General features: G+C 41.4%; 1 protein-coding gene across 2 annotated transcripts in view; it reads right to left on the bottom strand.

Moving 5' to 3' along the window:
- The window catches only part of cdk14 (cyclin dependent kinase 14), a 143245-nt gene that overhangs the window by 50667 nt on the left and 66298 nt on the right, over positions 1-26280 (bottom strand). For both annotated transcript variants that reach the window (XM_062399828.1, XM_062399829.1), the window contains 3 exons: positions 25845-25968; positions 14712-14832; positions 10788-10881 (listed from right to left, as the gene is read on the bottom strand). In XM_062399828.1, the coding sequence (XP_062255812.1) occupies positions 10788-10881; positions 14712-14832; positions 25845-25968 (339 nt within the window). The remainder of the gene's footprint in view (positions 1-10787; positions 10882-14711; positions 14833-25844; positions 25969-26280) is intronic.

Below are 26280 nucleotides of genomic sequence, written 5' to 3'. Positions count from 1 at the left end.
ACACGGCTTCGGTTTATGATGACATAACCCAGAGCGGCGGACATGCCTTCGACATGATCCATCACTGCTAAGCAGCGTAATAGTTTCCAGATTGTGCAGTGGGCCCTGATCTACAGCACACTTCAACAGAGTAGCTGAACAGGGAAGTTTGATTTATCCTTTCTGCTAAAGGATAATGTTTATAAACACTGGATGTTACGGATGTGTTACAGGAACTTTTGAATGAAACAGTTTCAGGATAATGATGAAAGCAACAGTTGAGGGAATCACTGTTAATGGTAAGTATCCAGGCAGTGGGTAAGTATGGACTATTCTAGGTTAGCCTTAACCTCTGTGACTGTTTCCCTGTCAGCCCGTATTTAACAAATGAAAATACTTTATTTGAAAAGTAAAAAATGAGCATGTTCAAAACTGTATTCTGAGTAGACGATGGGTTGTGTGTTTACAAGTGCATCAGTTAAAAAAAAATGTCATCTAAATCGTGGAAACTATAGGACCGTTATAAGATCAGTTGCGTGTTTAACTTGTTCTATGTCGGCTTGTATCTTAAACAAATGATGTCATGGTTGTTGTAATAACCAAACGCACCACCAGAGGACAGTACAGCACCATGAGGCGGACGCTGCAGGACTTCACACACACACATCAGTCCTGGTGAGGAAGATTTTAATTGGCGAGCTCAACTTCAGCTGAATTTCACTCTTAAAAAGTCGAATTTTCCAGTTCTGAGAGTATTTAATTATGGCAAGAAATAGGCAGAGCAAATTACTGCAGAGTCAAGGAGATTCAGTCATTTAAAAAAAAGTTATTTCAACAATTTTTCATAAAAAGAAAAGTTAACGATGCGTTTTTTCAGGACAGGACTTGGAGATCACAGATGAAGATATCGGTCTGACTGTCCAACATTTACTTTGTGTCCTTGAAATAACATTCATACACTCTACATCTAAACTCGGTTCATGAAGAAGAAATCATTACTTGAGTTTTTCTCCTTTTTTGAAGGAATGAGACACTCGATTGTTTAACAGCACATCACTGTCACACCAGAGACTCTGATTAAGCTTAAGGACAGTTTGTGTTTTTTGGTTCATGTTAATGAACATGTTGTGCTGTGAGTGCTTTAAAACACATGATCTACAGCTCAATAACTCAGTTTAATTATTGTGTAGTAGGTAGATCATTCTGCAGGAGGACGCTGCAGAAAGCGACTACCCTGATTGTGAAAATTAAACTTCATTAACAACACATCGTCATGTGTTATTGTGTAATCCAGTGGCAATTAAGATACATTTTCTACAAATGCACATGCAGTGAACGTTATTTTCTACGAGACCTGCACCTTTAACAAGCAGGACCAGGAGAGGTCGGGTGAATCTTTCGTAGACAAGGGTGGGGAGGATGAGTTATGAGGGAGGAAGAAAGGTTACAGAGTGTTACAGGGTGACGGAGGAAAGATCGGGCATGTGAGTGAATTATTGATGGGACAGTTCAGTGGCCTTTAAAGAGGAGAGAGGAAGTGCAAGGTGGAGGTTGGACTCAGGAGCAGCAGCACCGGCCTGAGGAAACTCTTTCAGGTTCAACTGAACTAACATTCTAACATTTAAATGGATTTTTAAGTCTTAAAAACACAATTTAAAAGACCTTCGCTTGGCTTTTTTAAAGATAATGTTCTGAAAACAAATATATTTTCACATTAGAGCTCATATGGTTTTTAATGATAAGACAATACTGTAGTGAACATATGATGACATGGCAGTCTCTCAGGGAGGGAAGGGCTGAGTGTGTATTCACAACATGTGTGAGTGTATGGAGAGAAAGAGATCAAACAGAGAACGTCCTGCCGCAGAGGGATTTCACGAAAGGTCACAGGTCATGACCTTGAGCTTTATAAGCAAATTCTGGTGGATATACATACTCTGACCCCCCCACCAGCAGCTATGTTACAGACCACCCACCCAGCCAGACACAAACATGTCTGCCCTTTAAACTGGAACCTCTAACCATGTATTTATATACATACTTGTTTCCTGGGGGGTATGAGATTCATCAAATCTAGACTGTCAGTGAGAGAAGACCCATCTCAGTGACTTAAGGAGCTTCATAACGAATAATGCAGATACTATCCCATCATAAGGAGGGAGTCCTCATAGGCTCACCAGACAGAGATGTAGCTGTTTAAAGGACTCAGGTTTGCTGTTCATGTGCTGCAGGAGGTGGAGGCACTGTTGTGCTGCCATGATGAGAAATGAGGTACCTAGGGTTCAGGTTAAGTCATCTGTAAAGTAAACGTAAAGTAAACTCCTGACCGACGCACAGAGTTTCCTTTGATGGAGAAAGCGATGTTGGAAAACCTCCTCCGCAGGTATACTATCGGTGGCTCTGAAGCGTGAGAGCAGCCTGGCCCCCGGGACATGGTCAAAAGGTTTGTGAGGACATGTGGTAGTCGGTTTCAGATGACCTGGTCACCACGGTGTCATTTCAACACAGATCAATTACTTACTCCAGACACTGACCCCGTATCCCACCCCTGACTAATCCACACTCCTACCTCTCCTCTTAATGCTGACCCTAACTTTCATCTTCTTCCCTACTCCCAAACAATCCCAGTGCCACCCCTCTGTCTCTCCCAGCTCCAGTCGGAGCCAGGCAGATTGGGGTCACCTCCAGGCAGGGGTCAAACACATCAGAACCAGAGCCAAGTGGATCAGCTGTCTCCCGCCGTGAGCCGGTGAAATGTGTTCAGTAAGCCCTGACTATCCAGTCTGGCTTACAGGAGATGGATGGTCATGTCACAGACACAGCGGCTGTCGGTGAAATGGCATTATCTTTCTCCCCAGCAGCCTCTCGCTCTCCCCTGAGAGAAGATCAGCTCGCATGTGCACTGGCTTAAGATTCGTACTAGGAATAAACAGGCTTCTCCACAGAGGGAAATGGGTCTTTGCACCGAGCGTCCAAGCTCCACGGCAGCTGTCGTAGGCATTTGTTTTTCAGAATACAACAAAGAAAGAGTTCTTTAAGCTAGATGTCTATATGGCTACAGATATTGGAGATATTGTTTTAAATTTTTATCCAGATATTTTGACAATATAAAAATGTAAGTAAAACAAATAATGTACATTTCTTCATATCAATTATCACTATGCAACCCGTATGCAACAAAAGATTGTGTAGCAAAATGACAGATTTAGTCCTTTTGTGCTTCTTCCACAAAAAAGTTATATAAGTGAATGAATAAATAATCAAGTCAACTTTGTGTTGGAGTGTGGAGGACTGATTCAGTGGCCTCACAGCCTGAGGAAATGAAAACTGCTCTGAAGTCTGGATACTTCTATAACTTGCCAGACAGAAGCAGAGAGAGCAGACTGTGGCTGTTGTCTTCTTTTCTGCACAGACACCTCATCTCACTTTTTTCTTTTGTGCAGCTTAAAAGAATATAAGAGACTGTTGGGCGGAGTCTAAAGTCAACTTTTTGCTTCTTTATTTGATGACCTAGAGGGTGGTAGGTTGTTCTCTGTGCACCACACTGCCAGTATATGAATTCTAATCACATAATTTCTAATCTTGACACTAATAGTGGTGTCATGCACAAACTTCTCAACAGAGTTCACTGCATGTCGAGGACTGCTGTCCTGAGTGGCCAGTTTGAGTGAGGTCGGAATGCAGGAGTGCTGTGGTGTAGACTGAATGAGGTGTGACTACTAATCAGAACGGTCTGGGGTCTGTTTTTGAGGGAGACCGATATCTATGGTGGCAAGAAAAATAATGTACACCCAGAGGAACGGTCCTGATCTGCACCTCGGAGAGACTCAAAAGAAACATTTTTCAAATTGAAATGATTAGGTGATAAATTAGACGCTTTTTAGGTACAGGGACAATGTTGGCTGTCTTGAAGCAAGTGCTGTGATAATTCAAAACGTCAGTAATAACATTTGCTATTGGACGTTACTTTAGAGTAGGAGGATTCGCCTCACATCCGCTGTGGATGCTGCAAGGGGCAGGTTCTCTGGAGGTGGAGTAGACTCCACAGCAGACTCTTTGTTGACGAGATCAGAGCCGGTATAAAATGTAACAAGCTCAGCTGGCAACATGACCTCATATATTGTGGGGGCGCTGCTTCCTTTGTAGCCTGTGATGTTATGGATTGCCTGCCACATCTCCTTGGAGTAGGTGGTGTTGAGATCTCTCTCCGGTCTCGGCTGATGTCTCTGCTTTGCCTCCTTGGTGCCAGCATTCACTTTTGCTCTGGCAGAGCTGTCTATGCCCTTGTCACCTGAAGGACACCTTGTTCTGGCTCCGGATAGATTCATTATAATAGTGACTTACTGATGATGTATATCCCTTAGTGTGGATGTCCTTAGTGTGGATGTCCAAGTCTGTGTACTTAACACAGTCCTGCAGAGCAACTGGAGCTTCCTCTTTCCATACTTAGTTTTTACTGATGTTTTGGTCCTTTTATCAGCTGTGAGAAGGGAAGTAAACACAGTCTAATAGACGAAATGGTGAGGAAAGCAGGCTTTACAGCTGCCAGCAATGTTTGTGTCTTGTCCTAGGGGAGATGTGGACATGCCAGTGGAATTTAGGTAAAATATTTCTCAGGTCTGATTGATTCAAGATTATTTACTACAATAAAAAAAATACTGGCTGGACTGTGGTGGAGATATATGTGCCCTGAGAACCATTCTAGTTTTGTTAAGTAATTGTTGATGATCTCATACAATTAACATTGTGCATTTATTGAATTTACATTTAATGAAAAGGCTATAACACACAAGTGAATTCTTACTGACATTAAGTCCCTGTAAAGATGGCGGGCATAACAGATTTCCTGTCCCAGCCGTCTTCCCTCTCTTTCTTAGGAATTCATGTGGTGTGGTCTGGCTGCTCAGACATGTGTCTACCTATGTTATCATTATAACTAAATGAAAAAAATGCAGTAGTAAAGGCATAACACTCACATGAAGGCAAATTAATTACTTTTAAACATTTGGCACCCAATTATTGGTATTTGTGCCATAAGCTATTTGCAAACATAATGACAGTAATAAATTATAATAGTCCGATTATTATGATTAGGTACACTTAGCCAACGAGGGAATCTTGTGTGGATAAATGCATAGAAATCGAAAGACACACACACACACACACACACACACACACACACACACACACTCAGTCTGACAGGCTATTTCCTGCAGATAGATCTGTCCATATTCATACGAGCTCTTCCAGTGGACATAATCCTCGGTGTGCTGACAGCTAGTTAACCAGCTGCAGTGAGCGTGGCCTCAACCACTACGGCTTTAATCATCACAGACATTCTTAAAAGGTTTGTGCGAGAGAAACCGGTGCTGTACAGAGAAACACAAAGCCATGTTTACACCTGTCCATGTGGAAAACCCACCACTATTTCACAACTCAAGACACCAGCACCCGTCTTAAATTTATTAAAGTGTGCATTTACACCTGCCTCACCTAGATGTGAATATGCATTGCTGTCAGAACGGTGATAAGCCCAGGAAATAGCACAGCCTTAACGCTGTCAGGGATAATGACACTGCAGATTGGAAATTTACCCTGTTAAAAAAGGGTTTAACTCTGGCCCGAAAGAAAAAGCCATTCGAGGAATTATTTATTAATCCATTTGCCACAGGAGCCTCATCTGATGTTCAATTGTTAATGGAAACAAGAAGGGAGGATTGGGAGGAAAAGGTCAGCGTTGCTTTTTCTTCTCCCCGTGTGGACCTGTAAGCAGAACTGTAAGTTGGTGTGAATGGGTTTGTATCCATTAAAATCCCTCAAATGAAAGAACCTCCTGAGAAATCCACCGTAAAGCAAAAGGTGTCAAACAGGACAGGACGTTAATCATCAGAATGCTAATGACTGCAAAGTAAGAATACTTGTAGCTGCAATCAACACTCAAGAAGAGGATTGCGTCCTTCAGACAGGATATGAAACCCTGAATGGTATGGTACCTGTACGATTGCATCCCAGCACCCCTTGAGGGATAAGTCTGATGTAAATGGAGCTTTATACTGCCAGGTAATTATCACTAGTGGAGTTTTATTATGAGAAACATGCAGTGAGTACTGCAGTGCACATCAGCTTTCAAGCAACGATTTTATTCAAAAGCCTATGTTTAACAGCCTCGTCCTACAGAGACTGTTTTCTATATTTGATCAACAAAGGTTTCAGAGTAGCTTGAGTACTAACGACTCAACAGCCGGCTCTAGCTAGAGGACATTCCGTGTATCTAGTTATTTAAGGCATGGTACGATTTCAGAATCCATAATCGGTGGAAAGATGAAAGTTGATATGAATTATCTAAGTTGTCCTCCGGTCTAATCTGACCCATGCTTAAATGCTTTAATATCATGTTATCCTGTAGTGTTACCAGCATGGATGGTATCTTACTACAGAATAAGTGAATAATGAACAGCATTGGCTTGGAGACAAATTCGCTGCACACTGTATCCAGCATGTCACTGCAGTGTTTTCTTTAAATTATTTTGACTGTGGCGGTTACCATTGTCTTGTTTGTCTTGCCACAGTTTCATGATTTATACTAAATAAAAGATCTCCGATGTTGTGACATCCCTCCACATTACTGAGGGAGATGACCTCTAGAGGGCTCAGAGAATGTTCTGGCTATATTTGATTGAAGCCTCATTTATGGATATTTTGGATTTTGACATGTATCTGTGGCCAGTTAAAACATCCATAGATTTTTCACCATCATCGGCAGGCAGACAGGATTCAGCATACCGTACCACCTGGATATAGAGGATTTGCTGTGCACATTCACAAGCATACAGGTCCTGGCAAGCAGCCCTCAGCCTAACACCTGCTCTTAAAGTGTGTAATATATGGGTCTGCCGTCTGCTCTGCGCACACAGGGTAATGAACGATGATTGTTCTTGAGTTGTATATTCACATCAAACTAAAATAAAACATCTGCTGTGACATGTTATAAAAATAGTTTCTGTAGTGAAATGATGGCTGTTGGAAACATTCACAATGTAGCCTATGGGTCAGAGCAGGTGATGACCACATACTGATATTCATCACTTATTCAGTGCACAACATTTCACAGAAATCTGCCAGCGGACAGACCACGTGATATCTGTGATAATGCAAACGTTAAATTAAACTGAAGGTGTTGCTAATCCCAGAAAAACTCCAGGCCACCTCTTGACATTCCAGCTCTGCAGGCATTGTTCAATATTCCAACCTAGCTCCTGGAAGGGTGCCTCTCAAACAGTGATGGAAGCTGACCTTTCTCTTCCTCTCTTCAAACAAAGTGGCCTTTGAGATGCTCCTGACTCTGCATAATTCATTGACGGTGCCCTTCACATGAGTCTCTTAGGCTGCGCATCCAAACTCTGACCCGTCTGACAGCCAGGCAGCAGACACACAGGCCCGCAGAGCTGCCGGAAAGGAAATGTCAACATCAGGCCAACTCTGACAAGCAGGCTTGTTTTGTAATCACACACTGCCTTACCAAGCAGCCCGACTCCACATTAACATATTCATCTGTCTTTTACCTCGAGCTGACGGCTGAATACACAACACAACCACTGTGATTCAGAAAGAGCAGCAAAGAGAGAAAGATAAAATGTAATGTGGAGTTACAAACAAAAGTAAATATCAAGGAGAAATCCGTGAATAGCAGTATATTCATCAAGATCGAATTTGAATGTCAGTTATAACTGATAGCTTTGATTTCTCTGTAAGTATATTTCAGTCATGTGACAGCTATTCATCATATTTAAACTTAAAGCATTGTTCTTTTTTTATAAATCTTGATTCTGAAATGTCTTTTTCAGCTGGTCTTAGATGAAAACATTTCAGAAAATGTCAATAGTGTTGTGTTCCTATTGGTAATTATAATGGGATTAAGAAATGTGAATACATATCATATCACTGGGTTTTAAAGGATTGCAAACGTGGCAGCTGTGAACCACGAGGAGAGCGGGTCTTCCCCTTATCAGAGGCGCGGCGCTTCTATCCCAGTCTCTATAAATAGTACTAAAAAGTTCTTGGACAAGATACTGAACCCCAATTTACCCCTGACGGCTTTGGGTGAGTGATGTATGATAGAGGGAGTGCTGCACATAGATGCACTGTGTGAATGTCTGTGTGAATGTGTGTGTGAATGGGTGTACTGCAACAAGCTTTGAGTGGTCATCAAGAACAGGAACGCACTAAATAAATACGGACTATTTTAAAACTACTGTCAGTATCTATTATAAGAGTAAATAAAACATTATGATTTTGCTATATTACATTATACTGGTGGGGGTGTTGGGGAGACCATAACAAACTAATTCTACTGGGATGCTGCCTTCATTCTACCAGAGTTTTCATTACTACCCTTTACCGACAATCAACTACATCATCAGCAGAAACCAACAAAAAACAGACTATAGTCTGCTCAATCAAGCATGTGACAGTCAGTATGACTTCCAGAGAATGGATCATCAGCTCCTCCATGTTTTTCTTCAGGTACTCAGGCTGTTTCGTATCTAACTCTCCAGTGAACCTCCATGATGCCTGCAGAAAAAAAGATTTCTGAACAAACTGGAAAGCCTCTGTAGGGAAGCAATGTGCAGCTGAGCCTCATTGTGAGTCTGGCCAGCGGCCATTCCACTCTTGGGCTTCTTCCCTCTCTCACACTATGATGGTGTGTCTGCGTCTGGGAGTGGAGCTGGCATCACTTAGGGCTGGAGGCTCTTGTAGATGTGTGCAGGAAGTCCCTCTTTCCCCTTCTGGCATAAGAGACGATCAATAAGAGGTGTTTTTCTTCATCTTACTTTCCTTCTGCTAGTTTTTTTGTGCTTTGTGAGTGATCCCCTGCCTCGAGGGCTCCCTTCACCGCTCCTCATCCCTTCATTCTCATTCCACTCTCTCCTTCTCGCATTCGACCCAGAGGCCAAACGTGAACAAGCTTTGTCTCCATACTTGACTCTTTCTCTGGTCAAACCCCTCTCATTCTCTCATCTCTGTAATTGTCTGAATAAATTATTCAGGCCCCTCCAGCCTATGAATATAAATCCATTATGTCTGCCCTGTTACATTCTGCTTCAATTAAGAGATTGGAGAGGGAATTATGTCGAGGGGTGGCAGATCAGGCGATGAAATGATTCATGAGACCTCACTTGACTTTAAAATATTAATGCTAGTCATCCAAGATAGATACATACATAAATGTAATTACTAATTGGAAACTGTCCTGTATTGTTCATCAGTCATGTGCCTCCAAAATCCTTCCAGCCATGTTCCTATGGGATTTTTCTCCATTCTGACTCAGTACCATTGTGGTAGTTGTGCCTCAAAGTTCCCCGACATTCCCGAGAACATGGCTACTTTGTGACGTGGCGTGACATCCTGCTGCAAACAGACTGTGGCCCCAGATGGATAAACCTGCAGTGCCTATACGTACACTGTAGAATTCAAATGACTCTTGACTTATATTAATGGGCATAATTTGTGTGACGAAAACACATCATTAGACTCCAGCATGGACCTCAGGGAAAGAGACAGCATGGAGGGAATGATTCATGCTGTTTTTATCATATCCTTACCCTGGCATTTGCGGGTGATGTGAAGAGGAACCAGGATTCACAGTCTAGGTGAGATTTGAACATCCCACAAAAAATATTTTAGCTCAATTAACCTGTATGTTATTTTTTTACTGAACCTTAACATAAGTATAATACAAATATTGTATTGAACAATTAATTCAAATGATAAAATAAATGGAGAGCCTGCTGATTCCTTTAATATAAGTTTTGGGTGGCAGCTAAACATATATGAATCGATTACTCAATCATTTGAACCTTATTTTCTTTTTCAGCCAGTAACATGGTAGCTCTGTCATGTCGCACATAACCTTACTGCAATGTTCCAAGAGAACTAAGAGAGAAAGAAGGCAGAAGCACATCCTGTTCCCACATCCCCACAGTGGGGCTCCGAGCTCCACACTACTTCAGAACCTGCTCAAAGCCTGGCAACACTTCCTCTGTGATCAACACTTCTGCTGACAGATCTGCCCACTGAAGGAGGATAAAGCCGTAGGAAGGTTTTATCTATTACAATTTATTCATGTTGATTATATTAGAGAGCAAATTATTTCCTATATATCAACGGATACATATATAGGAATCATTGCCATTTAAAAAATCATTGCCATTTTTTAAATCATTGCCATTTAAAAATTGGCAATGATTCTGTAATGAGGATTGAAATTTCCTAGTTTACCCATAAACTTTATTTAAATAATACAAATACAACCAAAGTAACCAAAGTAAAATAAAAATTCTCCCTTGCATTCTGGGGCGAAACCTTTGACCCTCAATACTAATTGAGTACTGATGAAACATCGTCGTGTAAATGCTCATTTAGAATAAAAAACTGCTGGATATTGGAAGTAGTATTTCTTTGTCGTCAGCAAACAAGTTGGTTTGCTCTTTTCAGGTTGGAGAAGCAGCCTCTAGAAATATCTGTGCAGGTCCCTCGGTTTCATTGTGTCAGTTTCAGTCGGTCTAAATCCTGGTTCCATTTGTAACCAGGGATAATGAGGTCATGTTTCATCATTATGGTATCTTAAGTGAAAGTTTATTTCCAGCTGTATTTCAGTTAATTCTCAGCCTTGTTGGACTGAAAGACAGGAGGCCCTGCAGTACTGATGCAAGCTGCAGAGTGTGGTGTTTTCTGAGACGCCTGTTTCAGAACACATACTCATACATACACATCACACACACTTAGGCATGGCAACATCGATGACTCACCAAGAAAATCCTTTCCAGCTGGTCCTGGATGTCCTTCATCCCCGGAAAGGCAGCCACTCCTTGGATCATCTCAATGAAAATGCAGCCCACTCCCCTAAACGACAGAGTGACACATAATGAGACCTGCTGTTTCACACAGGCTCAGTTTAGGCATTCCACTCATTCAACTCCATACTAAACAGGTGGTTTCTTAGATTTGTTCTGATATATGATTTGTATTTCCAGCAGCAAATGTAATAGTATCATCATTACTATAATTATTATACAAAAGTGAAATTTTGAAAAAATTTTGACTTTTGATTTCTTGTTCCTAAAGTCTGGACTGAATTGGGAAAGAAATCTTTAAGGTTGGTGGCAGCATATGGAATAAGTTACAGACTGATTTTAAGCCACAAAACATGGCAACGTTGAGCAAGTTCAAAGCTCTGTTAAACATATCTTGTATGTGATTGCTATATGAGCAAGTGTTAACGTTATTAATCTGTGTTTGTCTGTTTAATCTAAGTGGGACTAACTTGGTTAATACAGGTTAATACAAAAATCAATACATACATAAAACAGAGGTTAGACAAAGAAAGTAGAAAAAATATAGTATATGTATACAGTTCGTCTATGTTGGTGTTCCTGTACTTCTACCTTTGTGTGGACCATTTTAAGCATAGACCCTACAGAGGGAGGACATTTTTGGAAAGTGAGGATATTTGGCCGGTCTTCACTTCTTAAAAGGGCTGTCTGAGGGTTAAGACTTGTATTTAGGGTTGGAATAGGGTTTCGGTTAGGGTTAGCTATTTAGTTTGGATGGTTAGGGTAAGGCGCTAGGGAATGCATTATGCCAATGAGTGTCCTCACTCCCAAGATAGAATTGCAGACGTGTGTGTGTGTGTGTGTGTGTGTGTGTTGTCAGAACTCATTCATGCTGCTGTTTCCTTCCTGACTTTCCTTTCCTGCTCAGTGCACACTCTGAGGTCAAACACTAGACATGTGACAGGGAGGGTGAGAGAGATCACCAGAAATATATTCTACAAAATACTTCCCCCTACACTCTGCCCATGTGAGAACTACTGGAGCCTGCAGTGAATGAAGACGCTCCCTCCATCTCCAACACCCAGCTGTAACCTCCGCTTCCATATTTCTCCTGGAACATACTGAACAGCTCTGTTAGCTGAAGTGTGAATGTGAGGGTGAACAAGGGTCAATTTTCATACAGGTTTAGATATTTCTACCAATTCACTCTTATAGTATATCAGTCATATGTTCAAACATACTACACAACATAATGTAGATGATGAAGTTGCAACCTGACAACAGTAACAGGGTGAAAATCCAATTAGTCAAAGTTTGAAAAGACACACAGACAGGCAGACAGACACAGCTTTCACTATTGATTAGCAGGATATTACAAAGATAATTGTCTTATTTCTAATTCAGTTCACGTTGCTCGATGCATTTCTTATCCTGGACACACAGTTTGTCTTTTAACCCTGCTGTTAAAATAATAATACAGTGTCAGAGGTGCTGGGACTGTAAGTTCTCAGTAAACCAGTCTGTCACTGGTTAAGATTTAGCACACAGTAAATTAGCCTCAGTAAATACAGACCAGTTTGCTCACAGACAGATAATGAACCCTCCTGTTGGCAGCAGGGTTTACTGAGAGGAGATCTGTGACAGGACTGGAAAGCCTCCGCACCGACAAATAGCACAAACAGAGAGATTCAGACTGCAAAACGCCCATTCTCTACAAGTAAAGATGTCTCCTGGTCATGCATAGAGACGTATGAGTGATTACTTAGGACAATGGCGAAAAAAGGAGACCTAATTTCATCATTACTTGTCTTTGTCTCATCTACAAATTCTACTTGTTCTTCATATTCTGACACATATCATCAGGATCATTAGCTCTTGCTGCTGGGTACACTGGTAAATGATGCTTGTTAAATGTGTTATTAATCTTCGGTGTCCCTCCCTCCCTGATTATCTGTGATGAGACAAGCTGTGTGATTACTCTGCAGGCACAACAGAGAGAATGGATAAAGCATCTCTACAATGTATATTTGGTTTATTTTCAATAAAAAGACCACAGCCAACAATGAATGTAATCTACTAACAGATATTTCTGTGTGTATCCAAAGCCAGATGTATTATGATATTCCTCTGACACAGAACTCCATTATTGGCCGACAAACCCAGCAAACTCATCCATACTGTTGCACTGGGTGACACATTCCATTAAGGAAGAACCAGCAGCATACAAACTATTACACTTGTCATTTAGTCATCTTGAAATGAGTCTGAGCATTGACACAGTTTCTCTTTTGTCTCTCAATCTTACAACTTAAGTCAAACATTGCTTAGGCCTGAAGTTATATAGTCGATGCTAACTATATTTCGAATAGAAAGTCCCAATGACTGACCTACTTAGCAAACATTGAAATTGTTGGCAAGACTTCTTGTGAGAGGATAACATCAAATAAAGAAATAAAATCAAGGATGCAAGTCCTGTGATTAAACATTCAGTAATGTGGTGGTTAGAGCCTTAAATATGAGTAATAAATGAGAAAAATACAGCTTCAGTGCTGCACAGCCCTGTAAACTGAAATTAAATAAACTGTCATAAAACACTTTTCTGTCTGAAATATGTGGAGAATGTCAAAAAAAATAATATTGCGTCTAGATACACAAATTCCAGGAACTTCCAAGAGACTCGATGTCGTGGGAAATCTGGTGGCAGCGAATATCGTTTATGTAACCTTTATAGTTGGAGAGGTTTTGCCGAGCAGCCTACCGTTACTATACAAGTACATTCAACTGAGCATGATCACACTTGACTGACTTTAGTGAAGCTGCTGTTTGGTCACGTGCTTCAGAAGGTCAGCACCTCCTCACCTGTCTTCCATCATATCCTCCCTCCCTCTTCTCAAGGCAGTAAAACAGATCTGCACAATCTCTCAGTCCTTTACTCCTCTGTCTCATCAGACTCCTTTGTTACTGAACAGTTGTGTGTGGGTACACGTCACAGGGTGGCTCTCAGTGGGATGGAACGACACCTTGTGGATTTGTCCACCTTAAGTCATTACGACGATGACAGGATCTCGAAATAATGTCGTCCCCCCCCGTCCCCCCCCCCCCATGGAGAAACAGTTAATTATCACTAAGATGTGAAACCTTATTCTCACCCCATGTACTAAACCAACATGACATGTCTCACATCTAACTTCCCAGAGGGGGGTCGCTTAAGGACTTACCAGACTGATGTCATGAATTGAACTGTATTCCAAACTGGATTGAAGACCAGCTTTTCTCTATTTTCAGCACATACCATCTAAAAATGATGTCCAACCAATTAGTAAGTTGCTTAATATCAAAGTTTTAAAAATAATATCATGCAATTCTTAAATCTGTGGGTCTCTGGCAGGGTGAGATGCAGACTGAGATCGGTACCACTGTATATGGAACCAAAGAGAGACTGTAACATCCTACGCGTTCTCCCTATAAGATAATAGACATTATAGTTTATGTTGTGTCTTTGTTTGTCTCATCCGTTAACATGGAGGAGGTTGGGTTATACTGCAGCCAACCATAAGGAGCTGTTTTTTCTTCGTCCTTTATGTACAGCTACTGACAAACAAATACATTTTGTTTTCTAGCTAGTGCCTGTCCAATACCAATCTTACTTTCACCAAATCTTGCCGACAGGTTTTACCATTTGCATAATTAGGAGAAAACAGGCCCAGCTCTGGGTGTGATGCAGATGAGAGAGTTTTATTAATTATTTTTCTACCTCAGGATTTGTTCTGCATTCCCCCTTGAACAAACAGATAAAAATTTAATGGGAAGATCTGATGAGTCAAGGATTTATTACACAAAGAGTGAAGGGTATAATGAGTGTATGAGGGGATCTCTGGATCAGAGGTGAGGAGTACCCACCACATGTCCAGGCAGGTGGAGTAGTCTGTGGATCCCAGCAGGACATCTGGAGGCCGGTACCACAGGGTCACAACCTCGTTGGAGTACGTGTGGCTGGGGACCGACTTGGCTCTGGCCAGGCCTAGGAGAGCACACAACAGCATAGAATGAGAAAGCATGATCACTGAATGACCTCCCTTTGGGGACGAAAGCTGGAGGGCGCTCGGGTCCTGGTATCATCTACGTCTCCAGGACCACAGGACTTTCCAGTTTTCACTTCTGGTGATGACACACAGACTAGCAAAGTGAAAACTATAGGACAAACCCCAATGTCACGCCTGGTAAAAACAATCAAACGTCAGATGAATCATGTAAATACAAAGACTATTTATAGAACCATCCCTTTTTATGCTTCCACCAACCAGTTGAGCTGCAGTTTCCCACAATATGTTAGTGTCACGGTGATGTTGACAGTTGTCATTATGGAAATGAACTATCATCACTTTAAAATTGGATCCTTTGCCATCATCAGAAAGTGGAGCACTAACCTCCCGCACGAATAATGAACATTTTGCAGTGACTGGTCCAGATGAGCCACTGTGGATACTGGTGGTTTGATAGTACTGGTGTTGCAGCTAAGGTATTTTTTTACCATTGTTGTACATTAATAAGTGGAGCAGTTTTACTTGTTGTCATGCAGCAGACCACACATCCTGCAGTGATCTTTTTCAAATTAAAATTGTTCCATATTTCTTGAATGTCATTTTTTCAGCGTTATTTGCTCTGTCAAAACCTGATCATTTTCATGATTTGGATTGATTTCTACTTAAGTCCCATATTGCAGTTCAATGAACCAAAGATGAAAGAATTAACATGTTTTTTCTTCACACAGGCACTGATGGAAGAACCTAAATATAGAGCCCTCTTTTCTTACGATTGAACTGAGATCTATTGAATTTTAAAATACTTAACACTAAAATTCCTAGTATTTTCACCTGTAATTACATTGCTTATGTGTAAGCAGCAACTTTAGTCCTCAGGTGGCGCTAAAGGAAAGGTCATGAACCAATGACTATGAATATCAACTGTATATTTCATCAACTTAATCAGTTGAGTCACCTGAGACAATCAGTGGAGTAGAGGCTGTGTAAGTCCCAGACATATAAGGTCACCAATCCACAGCTGAGGATGGAAGGTTTGATGTTTGATTGATGAAAAGCTTAATGATCTGAATAAATTCTTGTTAAATACCTAATTCTTGCAATCTCTATAATCCAATATACATGTTGAAGGCATCATATTCATATCTACTTTTTGCTGTCCTGTCTTTGAACTTGACATCTGTTCATTAAACTGGGACCATTATTGTGTTGCTTTTCCAAAATGCAATAACTATAGAATAACTTTAACTTGAAAAGGTGAACCCAACGGACAAAAAAAATATTTTCCATTCAAATCAATCAGACCTCATTCTTTAGTGTTGTGAACTTTTGGCTTTGTTTTTCTGGCCAACACTCTGGTTTGATTGTGTGTGTGTGTTTCCTGTCCTCTCTGCCTACTGTTAGTGTGTGCTGCTGGCTGGGCCTGGCTCCAGGTTCCTGCTCCTCCAACCGACTCCTCCATGCACCTGATCCTCATTCAAGAAGATCCACTCAGTCACCCATTCAACACAATTCAACATGGGCCCACACTTCAGTTTGGCTGGTCTTTTTTTTTGTCAATAACTCTCTCAACTTTCATTCACCTTGTGTTTGCCTACTGTGTTCTTCACAAATAGTATTTCTGTGAATCCTAACACATTTCCCATTTTTACAATAGTCTTTGGTTAATCCCTGGTGATACTACAGCTGGATACAACTCTCTTTGTAAAATACACAAAGTTGCTGAATTTCAAAACCTTCTCCAGGGTTTTTAGAAATGCACAAGCTTTTCGAGGTTGTTCTAATCCCATTCGAGCATGTATTTCTGCAGCAACACAAAGGCAGGTTAGTTAAGTATCTGGTGCCTCCCATGGCAGCTAATTGTAGAGCAGAGTGCAGATGCAGCAAGGTTTAATGAGGCTGATGGCATTACCTCTTCGGCTCTTCCCAAGTGGTCAGAGAGGCTTAATTAAAGCATTTAGCTTGGTAAAGAAAAAGTACTTCCTGCCCTGCTGCCAGTCCCCTGTGTGTGGGAGGAAGAGGAGCAAAGGGGGGAACAAATGAGATGAGGGAAGGGGTATTTAACATTTCCTTGTGTTTGAACACCCACGGGAGAAAAGGGGTTTCAGACAGAATTCATCAAGGCCAAGCCCTGTAATTTCCACACACAAAATAGACACTATCAAGGCGCTCACACTGAGAGGTTATCATTTCCATTGCAGGAGTTCTGTGTATGTATGCAGGGGTGGTGTGTGAGTTGAGACAACATGTACTCATCATAAAACAAGGTTCAGTAGTAGGAGGTTGGCTTGTTTGTAATATGGACAAGTGTTTACCAGAGTAAAAAGGAACAAAGCAAAGAGTCTGGGTGAAATGAAACATCATTTCAAATAGTATGGTTAGAGGTTAGAGGAGGACAATGTGCAACAAACGTCAGTGTCAATCACTGACAGAGATCATATCCAAATTTGAAAAGCGACATTAAAAAAACTAAACAAAATTTGTTACGTTGTTTTGAAGTGATTTGAATAAGTAACTGTATGGGTTTTGTTATAGTTATAACAAACCTATTGTGTCAGGGTAATATAATAGGTCATATATCCTTATTAAACATTGCATTAGTGTACCAATATTTGTGTAACGACATAAATAAAGTAATTTTATTTTGTAATGTAATTATAATTGTATTTTCATGGTACTGTTGAGTTTTGAAGTCAAAAGCAAAAAAATAGTGTCGCTCACTCTTGTTTTACAGCACCAATTTACAGCACCTGGCTTGCAGGTAAAGCATGGCTAATGCTAACAGCAGTTCTGACGCAGCACGATTATGCATATCAGGGATACCTGAGGGGCTTTCATGATTAAATTGATACAGATGCAGATAGAGGATAGAGGACAACTAATTCATAATGATATCAATATTATCATTTTCAATAGCTTTCTCTTTTTAAGTGTGAACTTTCACAACACTGGTTGATCTTGCACAACACTGCCTATGACCACATAAAGAAACAATGTAAGCCAGACAGAAACAGTGGTTCAAATACTGATTCTTTCAGACTAAGAAGCAGAACTTGTTCTGGTGTCTTTCATGTGCTCTGACATTTGGATCACCTTGTTGTTCGCTAGATAAGTTAGAGGGAAGGGACGGTGGTGTGGAAGCTTCTACTGACCTTCCCTCTCAAACCCCAACAAGTCCAAAGCGCACTACTTCAAAGCTCTGACCTATGGAATCATGCACGCACACATACAGACACACAAACTGCTCACGGGTCTCTTGTTTTTCACTATCATCAATATCCCACACTCCAACACGGGTAACAAAATATACTTCACAGTGGAAGAGGTGGGCTGGAAACTGGAGTAAGACAGGATGAACAGGGATAGAGAGAAGGACTAAAATAGTCTCTTTCCTCAGGGGAACCAGCCCAGTGTTCTTTTGAAGTTCATTTGGATTTTACCGGCAGTTTGTAGCTCCTGCCTGCTTCTCCTCCTCCTCCTCTTCTACCAGGCATCAGATTGGGAGTGAGACAGTTTGCTGCCAGCATGTATTTAAATGTTGCTTGAAATCATTTCCCAGAGGAAAACAAAAACATATTCTGAACTAATTCTGACTCACCACCACCCCTCCTAAACACATGTAGCACAAGGCACTATTTGTTGTAGTCGCACGTTTGTAGACATGGGGGAAATCAGACTGATTTCATCTGTAGGCCAAAGTAAAGATCAGACCGGAGAGCGACACTATAGGTTCACAACATAGACTGTATTTAAGGATGGACGACAAGACGGCTCCCCAATACTGAAGCCAAAACTTGTTGATCACCATCTGTGGCTGGCTCAAGTATATGTCATAGACCCTGCCTCTCCTATGTTAGTGGATAGGGCATGGACCAAACTATCAAGTCAAAGTACGCATCAAATTGAAGATGGTTCGGTAAATTTGGTTTTAATTGCTCATTTAATGCCATGAAAAACGTTTGACAGCGACTGACTCGTTATTGGTCGAGCACTTATCTGCATGACCTTGCTAATGTGACTCGCTAATCGCCACTGTGCAGACTCTGGCTTAAAATGACATCCGAGAGGTAAGATGGCAGCATTTCAAATCCAGGAAATTTGGGCTTAAGGATAGGAGCAAGTCAAGTTGTTCATCCAGATGAACAGTTTATGGTTCAGACGCTTTTGCTCGGACCTCGATTTACGAGACTCATACCCTCATATAAACCTCTTTTTGTGGGAAATAGAATCACTTTCTATTTTCTGAGTGAGCCTCACCACTGCTTCAAGCTGCACTGCTATTTCTCCCTGGAATTCCATGTGCCATATTAATCTATCGAGGTAATGACGGGTGTCTGTGTGAAACTCATTAAAGTGATTAAGTGTCGATGAATGCTGTGGATATGTAAATGAGAACCGTGTCTTTGGTGTAGCGCAGGTTGCCTGATAAAAAACAGCTTCAGCACGATACTCCTTCAAAAGTTCAAATAAGTGTTGACAGGCCCAGGCTAACTGTTTCCCCCTGTTCCCAGTCTTTATGCTAATCTAGGCTAAAACCACGTCATGACTACAGCTTTAAAGGAACCATGCAGACATGAGATATTGATCCTCTCAACCAACTTTTGTAAAGACAGTGAATAAGTGCTTTCCAAACTTTTGAACTACGTCTTTAATATTCATGGGCCAGTACCTCATCTCACCATATATCAAAGTGTTCCTCACTTTCAAAGCTATTTCCATGTCTGAGTAGTTTCAAAGTCTGAAACATGTGTCTCCAGGCTGCATGAAGGCAAACCACACCGGGCTCATTCTGAGATGGTATACACCGTGTGTTCCAGATGGAATGCCGCTGAGATTGGCCTTTTTCCTCACTGGGAACACGTCCCAGCAAACAAAATGACTTGTTTTTGCATATTTTTTCTTTCTTTTGTCAATTGCTTTGTACTTGAATCACCTCGTGGTCCAGATAAAATTGGCTACAATGCTGTATTTGGCCTGGTGGCTGGACACTCCCCAGCCCCGTCACCTGACCAAACAATCAAACTACTCGCCTGTTTCCCTTTTTCAGTCAACTGAGCTTCCCTGTCCATTATCCCACCTCTTCCCAGTTACCTCATTTATACTAAGAAGAAGTAAAAACCATGCATTTCCCCCACCTCGTTACCAGACCTATTTATGTCTCTGTGTCTGTGGCAGGAGGCCGGAGGTTCCCCACCCACTGGATCTAAGTTTACCATTCAGACTCAAATACTCCCAATTACTTACTAGGAGTATATATATAGATGACCAGGCACAATTGCTACATCCTTGCTCCATTTGAACAGGAGAGAAGAGCAACATGGCAGGAAAGCAATAGTTTGCCCTGTGGAGATTTCATTGCAACATTCACCATCAGACTGCTCAGAGATCTGGGGATCCATGGACAAGCCCAGCACCAGACCATAAAAGAAACATCACACACTGCAGAACGCTGAAGTCAATGGCTCTGGATCAGGAGTAAAGATCCCAACTGGGCCCCAGGATGCTAGGGACATGCACCCATGTCTGATCAACCTGTGGTGGGCCTGCCTTATAAGAGGTTGTCTTGTGAATAAAAGGCCGAAACACCTGATGACGGTAAGATACACAACTTAAGATATGTCCCTAACATCAGATGGTGGTCACTAACATCCCATAACATCAACTGGTGGTGGCCATTAATCAGTGCGGTAGAACATACAAGGGACATTCTTCATCTTGTCCTATGTTCTAAAATGGGAAAAAGTTCAGTTTAAAAAGGCAGAGAGGTAATGATGTCTGATCTACTGAGCGGCCACATGGCTTTAACAGTACTGTCAAACAAGCCAGTAGTTAAAGTTACCTTTAGCCTGAGTGTACCCTCAAGTTCTGCCTGGATCTTTAATTACAAGCCCAACGGACTTGATGATGCTAAGGTGCTCAAGGAAGTTGTGTCCCTGACATCTGCTGGTGGCCGCTAACACCTGCTAACATCTACTGGTAGTTGGTCACTTAAATTGTGCAGAAAGCTTACAAAGGATATTCACCATCTAGTCCTATATTCTATTGCATTTGCCCCTCGAAAATAACTGTGTGTGTGTGTGTGTTTTCACCACCTGCCATAGTCCCAGCTCATTTCCCAAAACAGAGTGGCTGGTAATGAGCTCTGCATTATAGTTGCCTAAATGAAACCAATCAGGTCATTACACACACACACACACACACACACGCACACACACAAACACACACACACACACACACACATTTTCAGTCTGGTCTCAGGTTGGGACAGAAAAACACAGACGCACACATTTGTAGCCTCTATTCATCTAATGGACTTCAAACGACCATCTGCAACTTCCAAAAATCCACACCCCACAAACACGCGCTCACACAGTCGGGCACCAGCTCACTCGTCCTGGTGCTACTGTGAGGCGCAGGGTGGAACAGCACACTGGGGACAGGCACACAGTCTGCTGCAGAGGCCTGAAGAAATTCCTCCAGCACCATTGTCACATTGCTTCACTCCTCACACATCATTATCCCAGCAGCTGTTACTTTGCACCAGAACCACGGCCCAGAAAATAAACACACACATCTAAACACATCTACTTTAGCTGTGATCATATACTGAGCTACCATTTACTTTCCTTTATTCCAACACCTAGGTCCTTAATGGTTCATAACCTATAGATTCATAAACATATTACTCTTATTACCGTTGGTGTGCAACAAATAAAAAACGGCGATTGGCTGGTTGGTCTGTGGAAGCCTTGAGACCTCATGCTCTCTTCCACATCCTTTAAAAAGCACATAAGCAGACAGACCGCCAAAGTTCTTTCAAAACAAAAATGCCAATTCATCTTCTTGGTCCTTGGTACAGAACACTGCGCTTTTTCTGTAAACCAAACCTAACCTTGTCTTTAAAATTTTTACATCAGTTAAATGATCAATTTGCCACATATTTGCAACTTCCCTAATACCTAAATTGGCCAAGTTGGGTTACACCTACAAGGAATTTGATCTTGTTATTGGTGCATACAATGAACATAGAACCATAAAAACACAATAAATGTTGAAAGTTTAATAGAAAATATTAAAAACAATATAATTTGATTGCAATAACGTTCCCTTCCAAAAACATACTAGCTGATGCCGGTGTCATCATGCTTTAAACCAATTTGTTGCACGTTGCAGCTCAACATGCTGAATGGTTCTTGCTGTCAGGTCCAATTAAAACAAAGTGGATGCTTACAGACCATATGCCCACCCCCACATTCCCTATTACTGAGGCAAGATTGTCAATTTACCCCACACATCTATCTGTCAATCTTTCTCTACTTAAGGGTAATGCACTGACTAAAACAATTAGATTGTGCATTTGATTGAGATGCTGTCCTGTGAAGGTACTGTGAAGGGAGGAGACCCTGAAACATGTCTCTTACAATATCACCCGATATAAGGAGCCCTGGGGATTCCAGGTACTATTACCAGTGGAACTGAGAACACTATTCGTTTAACATCCAAGGAGAGAAGCTGCAGGTGGTGTACAAATTCGCCCCATTACTTAAATACAAGAAAAAAACATTGTTGACACTGAAATTTACAATTATCTCAAAACAATATTGACCTGGGGCAGTTAAAATGCAACAAAAGGTAACAGTGGCAATCTAATCAATTTATAATAAAATAAAAAACGTTTTTTACATCGCTCATAGGAATTGAATAGGAGTGTGATTCTTGAATAAACCAACACAGTGTAGTAGGTAACGTTAGTATGAAATGTCTGGTCCTGGCTATGGTAGGTGTTTGTGTGCAGAGATAATGGTCCACAAACCTCCACTCTACACAAACAATATAAATCGGCCCCAACACCCTGCTTAAGTCAGCTAGTTGCATCCTTGATATGAAACATGTGGTCACATTTAAGTCTCTTTATGTGTTGGTTGTTTGTTTGGCTCATTAAAAAGTGAGTACACCCACAGAAGAATAGAGGGAAGCATCTGGATCATCTCCGCAGCCAGCAGCAGGGGTTTGGAACCCTCACCTCTTTGGCTGAAGAAAAATTTGCCATCCCGTTAAGTCAGCTAATGGTCGGCCTAACTACTATTCTGTAATCATAAAACTTAAAAAAACATCTCTTTAACAGTGGAGAATGGTCAGTCATTATAAGTGTGGACATGTTGCTGCTCCTCTCCTCTTTCCAAATCTGTGCAGAAAATATCATACAGATCTGAATGTACATATTTGAAACACTTAAAACTTTGGTAACGTGAATTTTTTAAGGTGAAAGAGGTCATTTAAAAGTAAACGCAACAAGAAGAAGAATGTGGCAACTAGAGGTGAATTCTCCCATGTTTTATATGGCCCCTCTGGGTGTGTGGTATAGTTTACAAGCTAGGTCAGAGCAGCGCCACTGTTCTTCCATATATCTAGTTTGATAAGAATCTTCTTGGAACTGCAGCTTGTGGTCAAACTGTTTTTTTTTCGCTTAGGAAGGTTCCTGACTGAGTGCAATGAAGTATCTAAGTGGAAGCGATGATAAGAGTTAGAGTTCTCTAAATGCTAAGGAAAGCAGCCTCGATACTTCCTCTCCTATCTCCTACAGCATAGGAAACTCTGAGTCATCATTTATGAAACCATAGGAGATGATACTGTCCCACAACGGCTTGTTGTAGCAACATTTAAATTGATGAACCATTTCCTCTCTTTCCTCTGAGTTTGGAGACATATTGGATAATAAGCCTTATTAATGGACAGTTAACAATATTATCATTCGAATAGACACTAAATACTATGTTGTTTTATCAAAGGCCTCTCTTTAATGCATCAACACATTTATGGATTCACTGAAAGGAAAATTTCAAAAGTGCCCACGCCTGGGAAATTCTATTATGTCTGAATATAAATTACTTTGGCCCCTTTCTCTGTTCCTTATTTTCTATCTAATTTCTATTTAAATGACTCAACTTTCTCTATGTATTTTCCTTTCATCCTCTTGTATTTTTCAACCCTTTTGTTTTGTTTATCTTTTCAAGAGTCTCTATCCCTTTTCTGCTGCTATCTATGAATAATTGATGGTTAAATGCATCACATTAACAAACTGAAAACCTCCTGACTTGTGTGATTCAGTTTGGAAAGAAAATCTAATTTTTTTATGCAAGACTATATATCATTAATTGTCACTGTACTTATCTTACAAGTGTTATGTAGTGTATTTACGAAAACAAACTTGTGAAGGTCCTGTAAGTTTCTCTCTGCACTGCAGTTGACTTCTCATGATATTTTCCATCGAGGTCAAGGAAAAGTGGTAAGAGGACATTTTTAAATTTCGACCACAACCAACATTTGATCCATTCTACCAGAATCCTCGTCTGTCATTTGCCAGCACAATAACATTTTTCACCAGAGCCATCCCTCATCTCTGTATCCTCCCTGCTATCAGGCTTCTTTCACACTGAGTGCTCTCCCCTCCCTCATTATACCCCTCAGCCCCACATTTGTTGATACTCTGCCTCCATCCCTCTCAACCAGCGCCACTGGCCTCAGCTGTCAGCCGTTAGTATTCCTACTGCCAAATCCTGGGACCACAGGGAGCCCTGGCGGCCACACAATGCACACTCACACTCATACACACACTCACACACACACACACACTCCAGTGGCCTTCACCTTCGTCATCTGGCGCCCCTCAGGCAAAGGCTGATTCTGTGTTGTGTGCGTGTTTGTTGATGAGCGCAGCTCGAGCGACAGACCAGGGATTTCCATTCTTGCTCTCATTTAGTATTTTGTCCATTATTTCTCTATCTCATTTCCCTCACGGTAATGTTTCTGCACTAATACAATGTTTGAATTATTAATGAAGCCTCCTCCCAGCAGAGGGCAGGAGGGTGGGGGGTGGGGGGGGGGTGATGGTGTGAGGGTGAAGCAGATGACTGGGTAAAGGAGAGGGAGAGTTTCAAGGATTTATGGATGGATGGATGGATGAAGTGTACAGAAGGCTGGATTGTCAGTCTGTCTGCCCCCCAGGATGCCAGAAGAGCATTGTAGGCAGTGTTTACCGAGCATGGATACAAGCCATATGCTGCCACTTCAGGCAGGGTTCCTAACACACACACACATTAACTCGCAGAAACACACACACACCTAATAGGCTTTGACTCAGACAGACAGGTGAATGAATGTGCTCAGTAAATTTCATGGCAATCTGCAAAGTGATTTGAATTTTTAAATGTGTTGTTTGAGTGGAACTAAGTTAAAATATTGTCTTGTCTTGGCCAAACTTTTTGAAGGATCTGGGATAAAAGAAAAAAGTCTCCTGAAATTATATAATCCTCATATGGCTAAATTAGACAAGAGCGTATTTTTAACTTCTGAGATAATCCATGTATCTGATTCTGCAGCTTGCAATCGCTCACGGAATGTGTCACACTATAGGTGACCAAAATGTAATTACCAGGGGCTCACAGGGGAACCAACAACATCCTTCCTCCTTATCTTCACCATGTTAACAGTTTTACACCGACAAGTTCAGATGTCTTTACGGGTCTATGCAAACCCAAGGAGCCATGACCAGCCTGGGACCCATTAAGGTTTGGAACCCTGCTGGGATCCAAGCCCTTGAGTGAGAGACAGTTCTGTTTTGGGTTCAGGTCAAGTATTTCTCTGTGGTGCATCGGTTCCGATCCCAATTTTAAGATAATAGGCAGGCTCGAGTGTGTGTGTGACATTTCCTGGTCTTTCCGATTTAGGAAAGAACCTTTGCACCCATGAAGACTAAAAGGAAAATCTCTTTGTTGGATGTGAGGATGCTCAACCGAATCAGTCATCATACTGTACCATGGGAAGATACCAGTGAGTAGTTGATATTGTGCAGTCTTATGCTACCATTATTACTTGTGTGGCACACCAAGCACAGTGAGAGGCTTTCAACATCATTTCCAGGTTTCACAGACACTCTAACATTTAAAATCTAAATGCTTCACAGAATAAGAGCACCAAGGGGCTGCATAATTACCAAAGTCAGCAAGTTTGAGCTCTCCGGTGTCGCCGATGAGCAGGTTCTGTGGTTTCAGGTCGCGGTGGAGGATGTACCTCTGGTGAATGTAGGACAGGCCTCTGAGTAACTGGAACAGGAACAGCTGGAACATATACATGAACAGAGAAGAGGAAATACACTTTTTATAGGAGGAGATTTGACTTACAAACAGACAGATTTTATAAGTAGGGCAATATTTTTCCATCACACTCTAGATAATTTCCATGAATATAAATGTTACTTTAATAACTAGCCTCCCATACCTCTCTGGCCTGATCTACATCTCTCTGTTGAGGCAGATTAACGTGTGCAGAGAGGTGTGGAAAAACCTATTGATGGATAAGGCTGTGACTTCCCTCTATTCTAAATGAGAACAGACGTGCACACCACATGTCATTTACAAATACTGTCTTGA

Source organism: Platichthys flesus, chromosome 11 (assembly GCF_949316205.1).
Source record: "Platichthys flesus chromosome 11, fPlaFle2.1, whole genome shotgun sequence".
NCBI classification, from domain to species: domain Eukaryota; kingdom Metazoa; phylum Chordata; class Actinopteri; order Pleuronectiformes; family Pleuronectidae; genus Platichthys; species Platichthys flesus.
The sequence above is the reverse complement of the archived record's forward strand: the minus strand, read 5'-3'. Positions and strand labels throughout refer to the sequence as shown.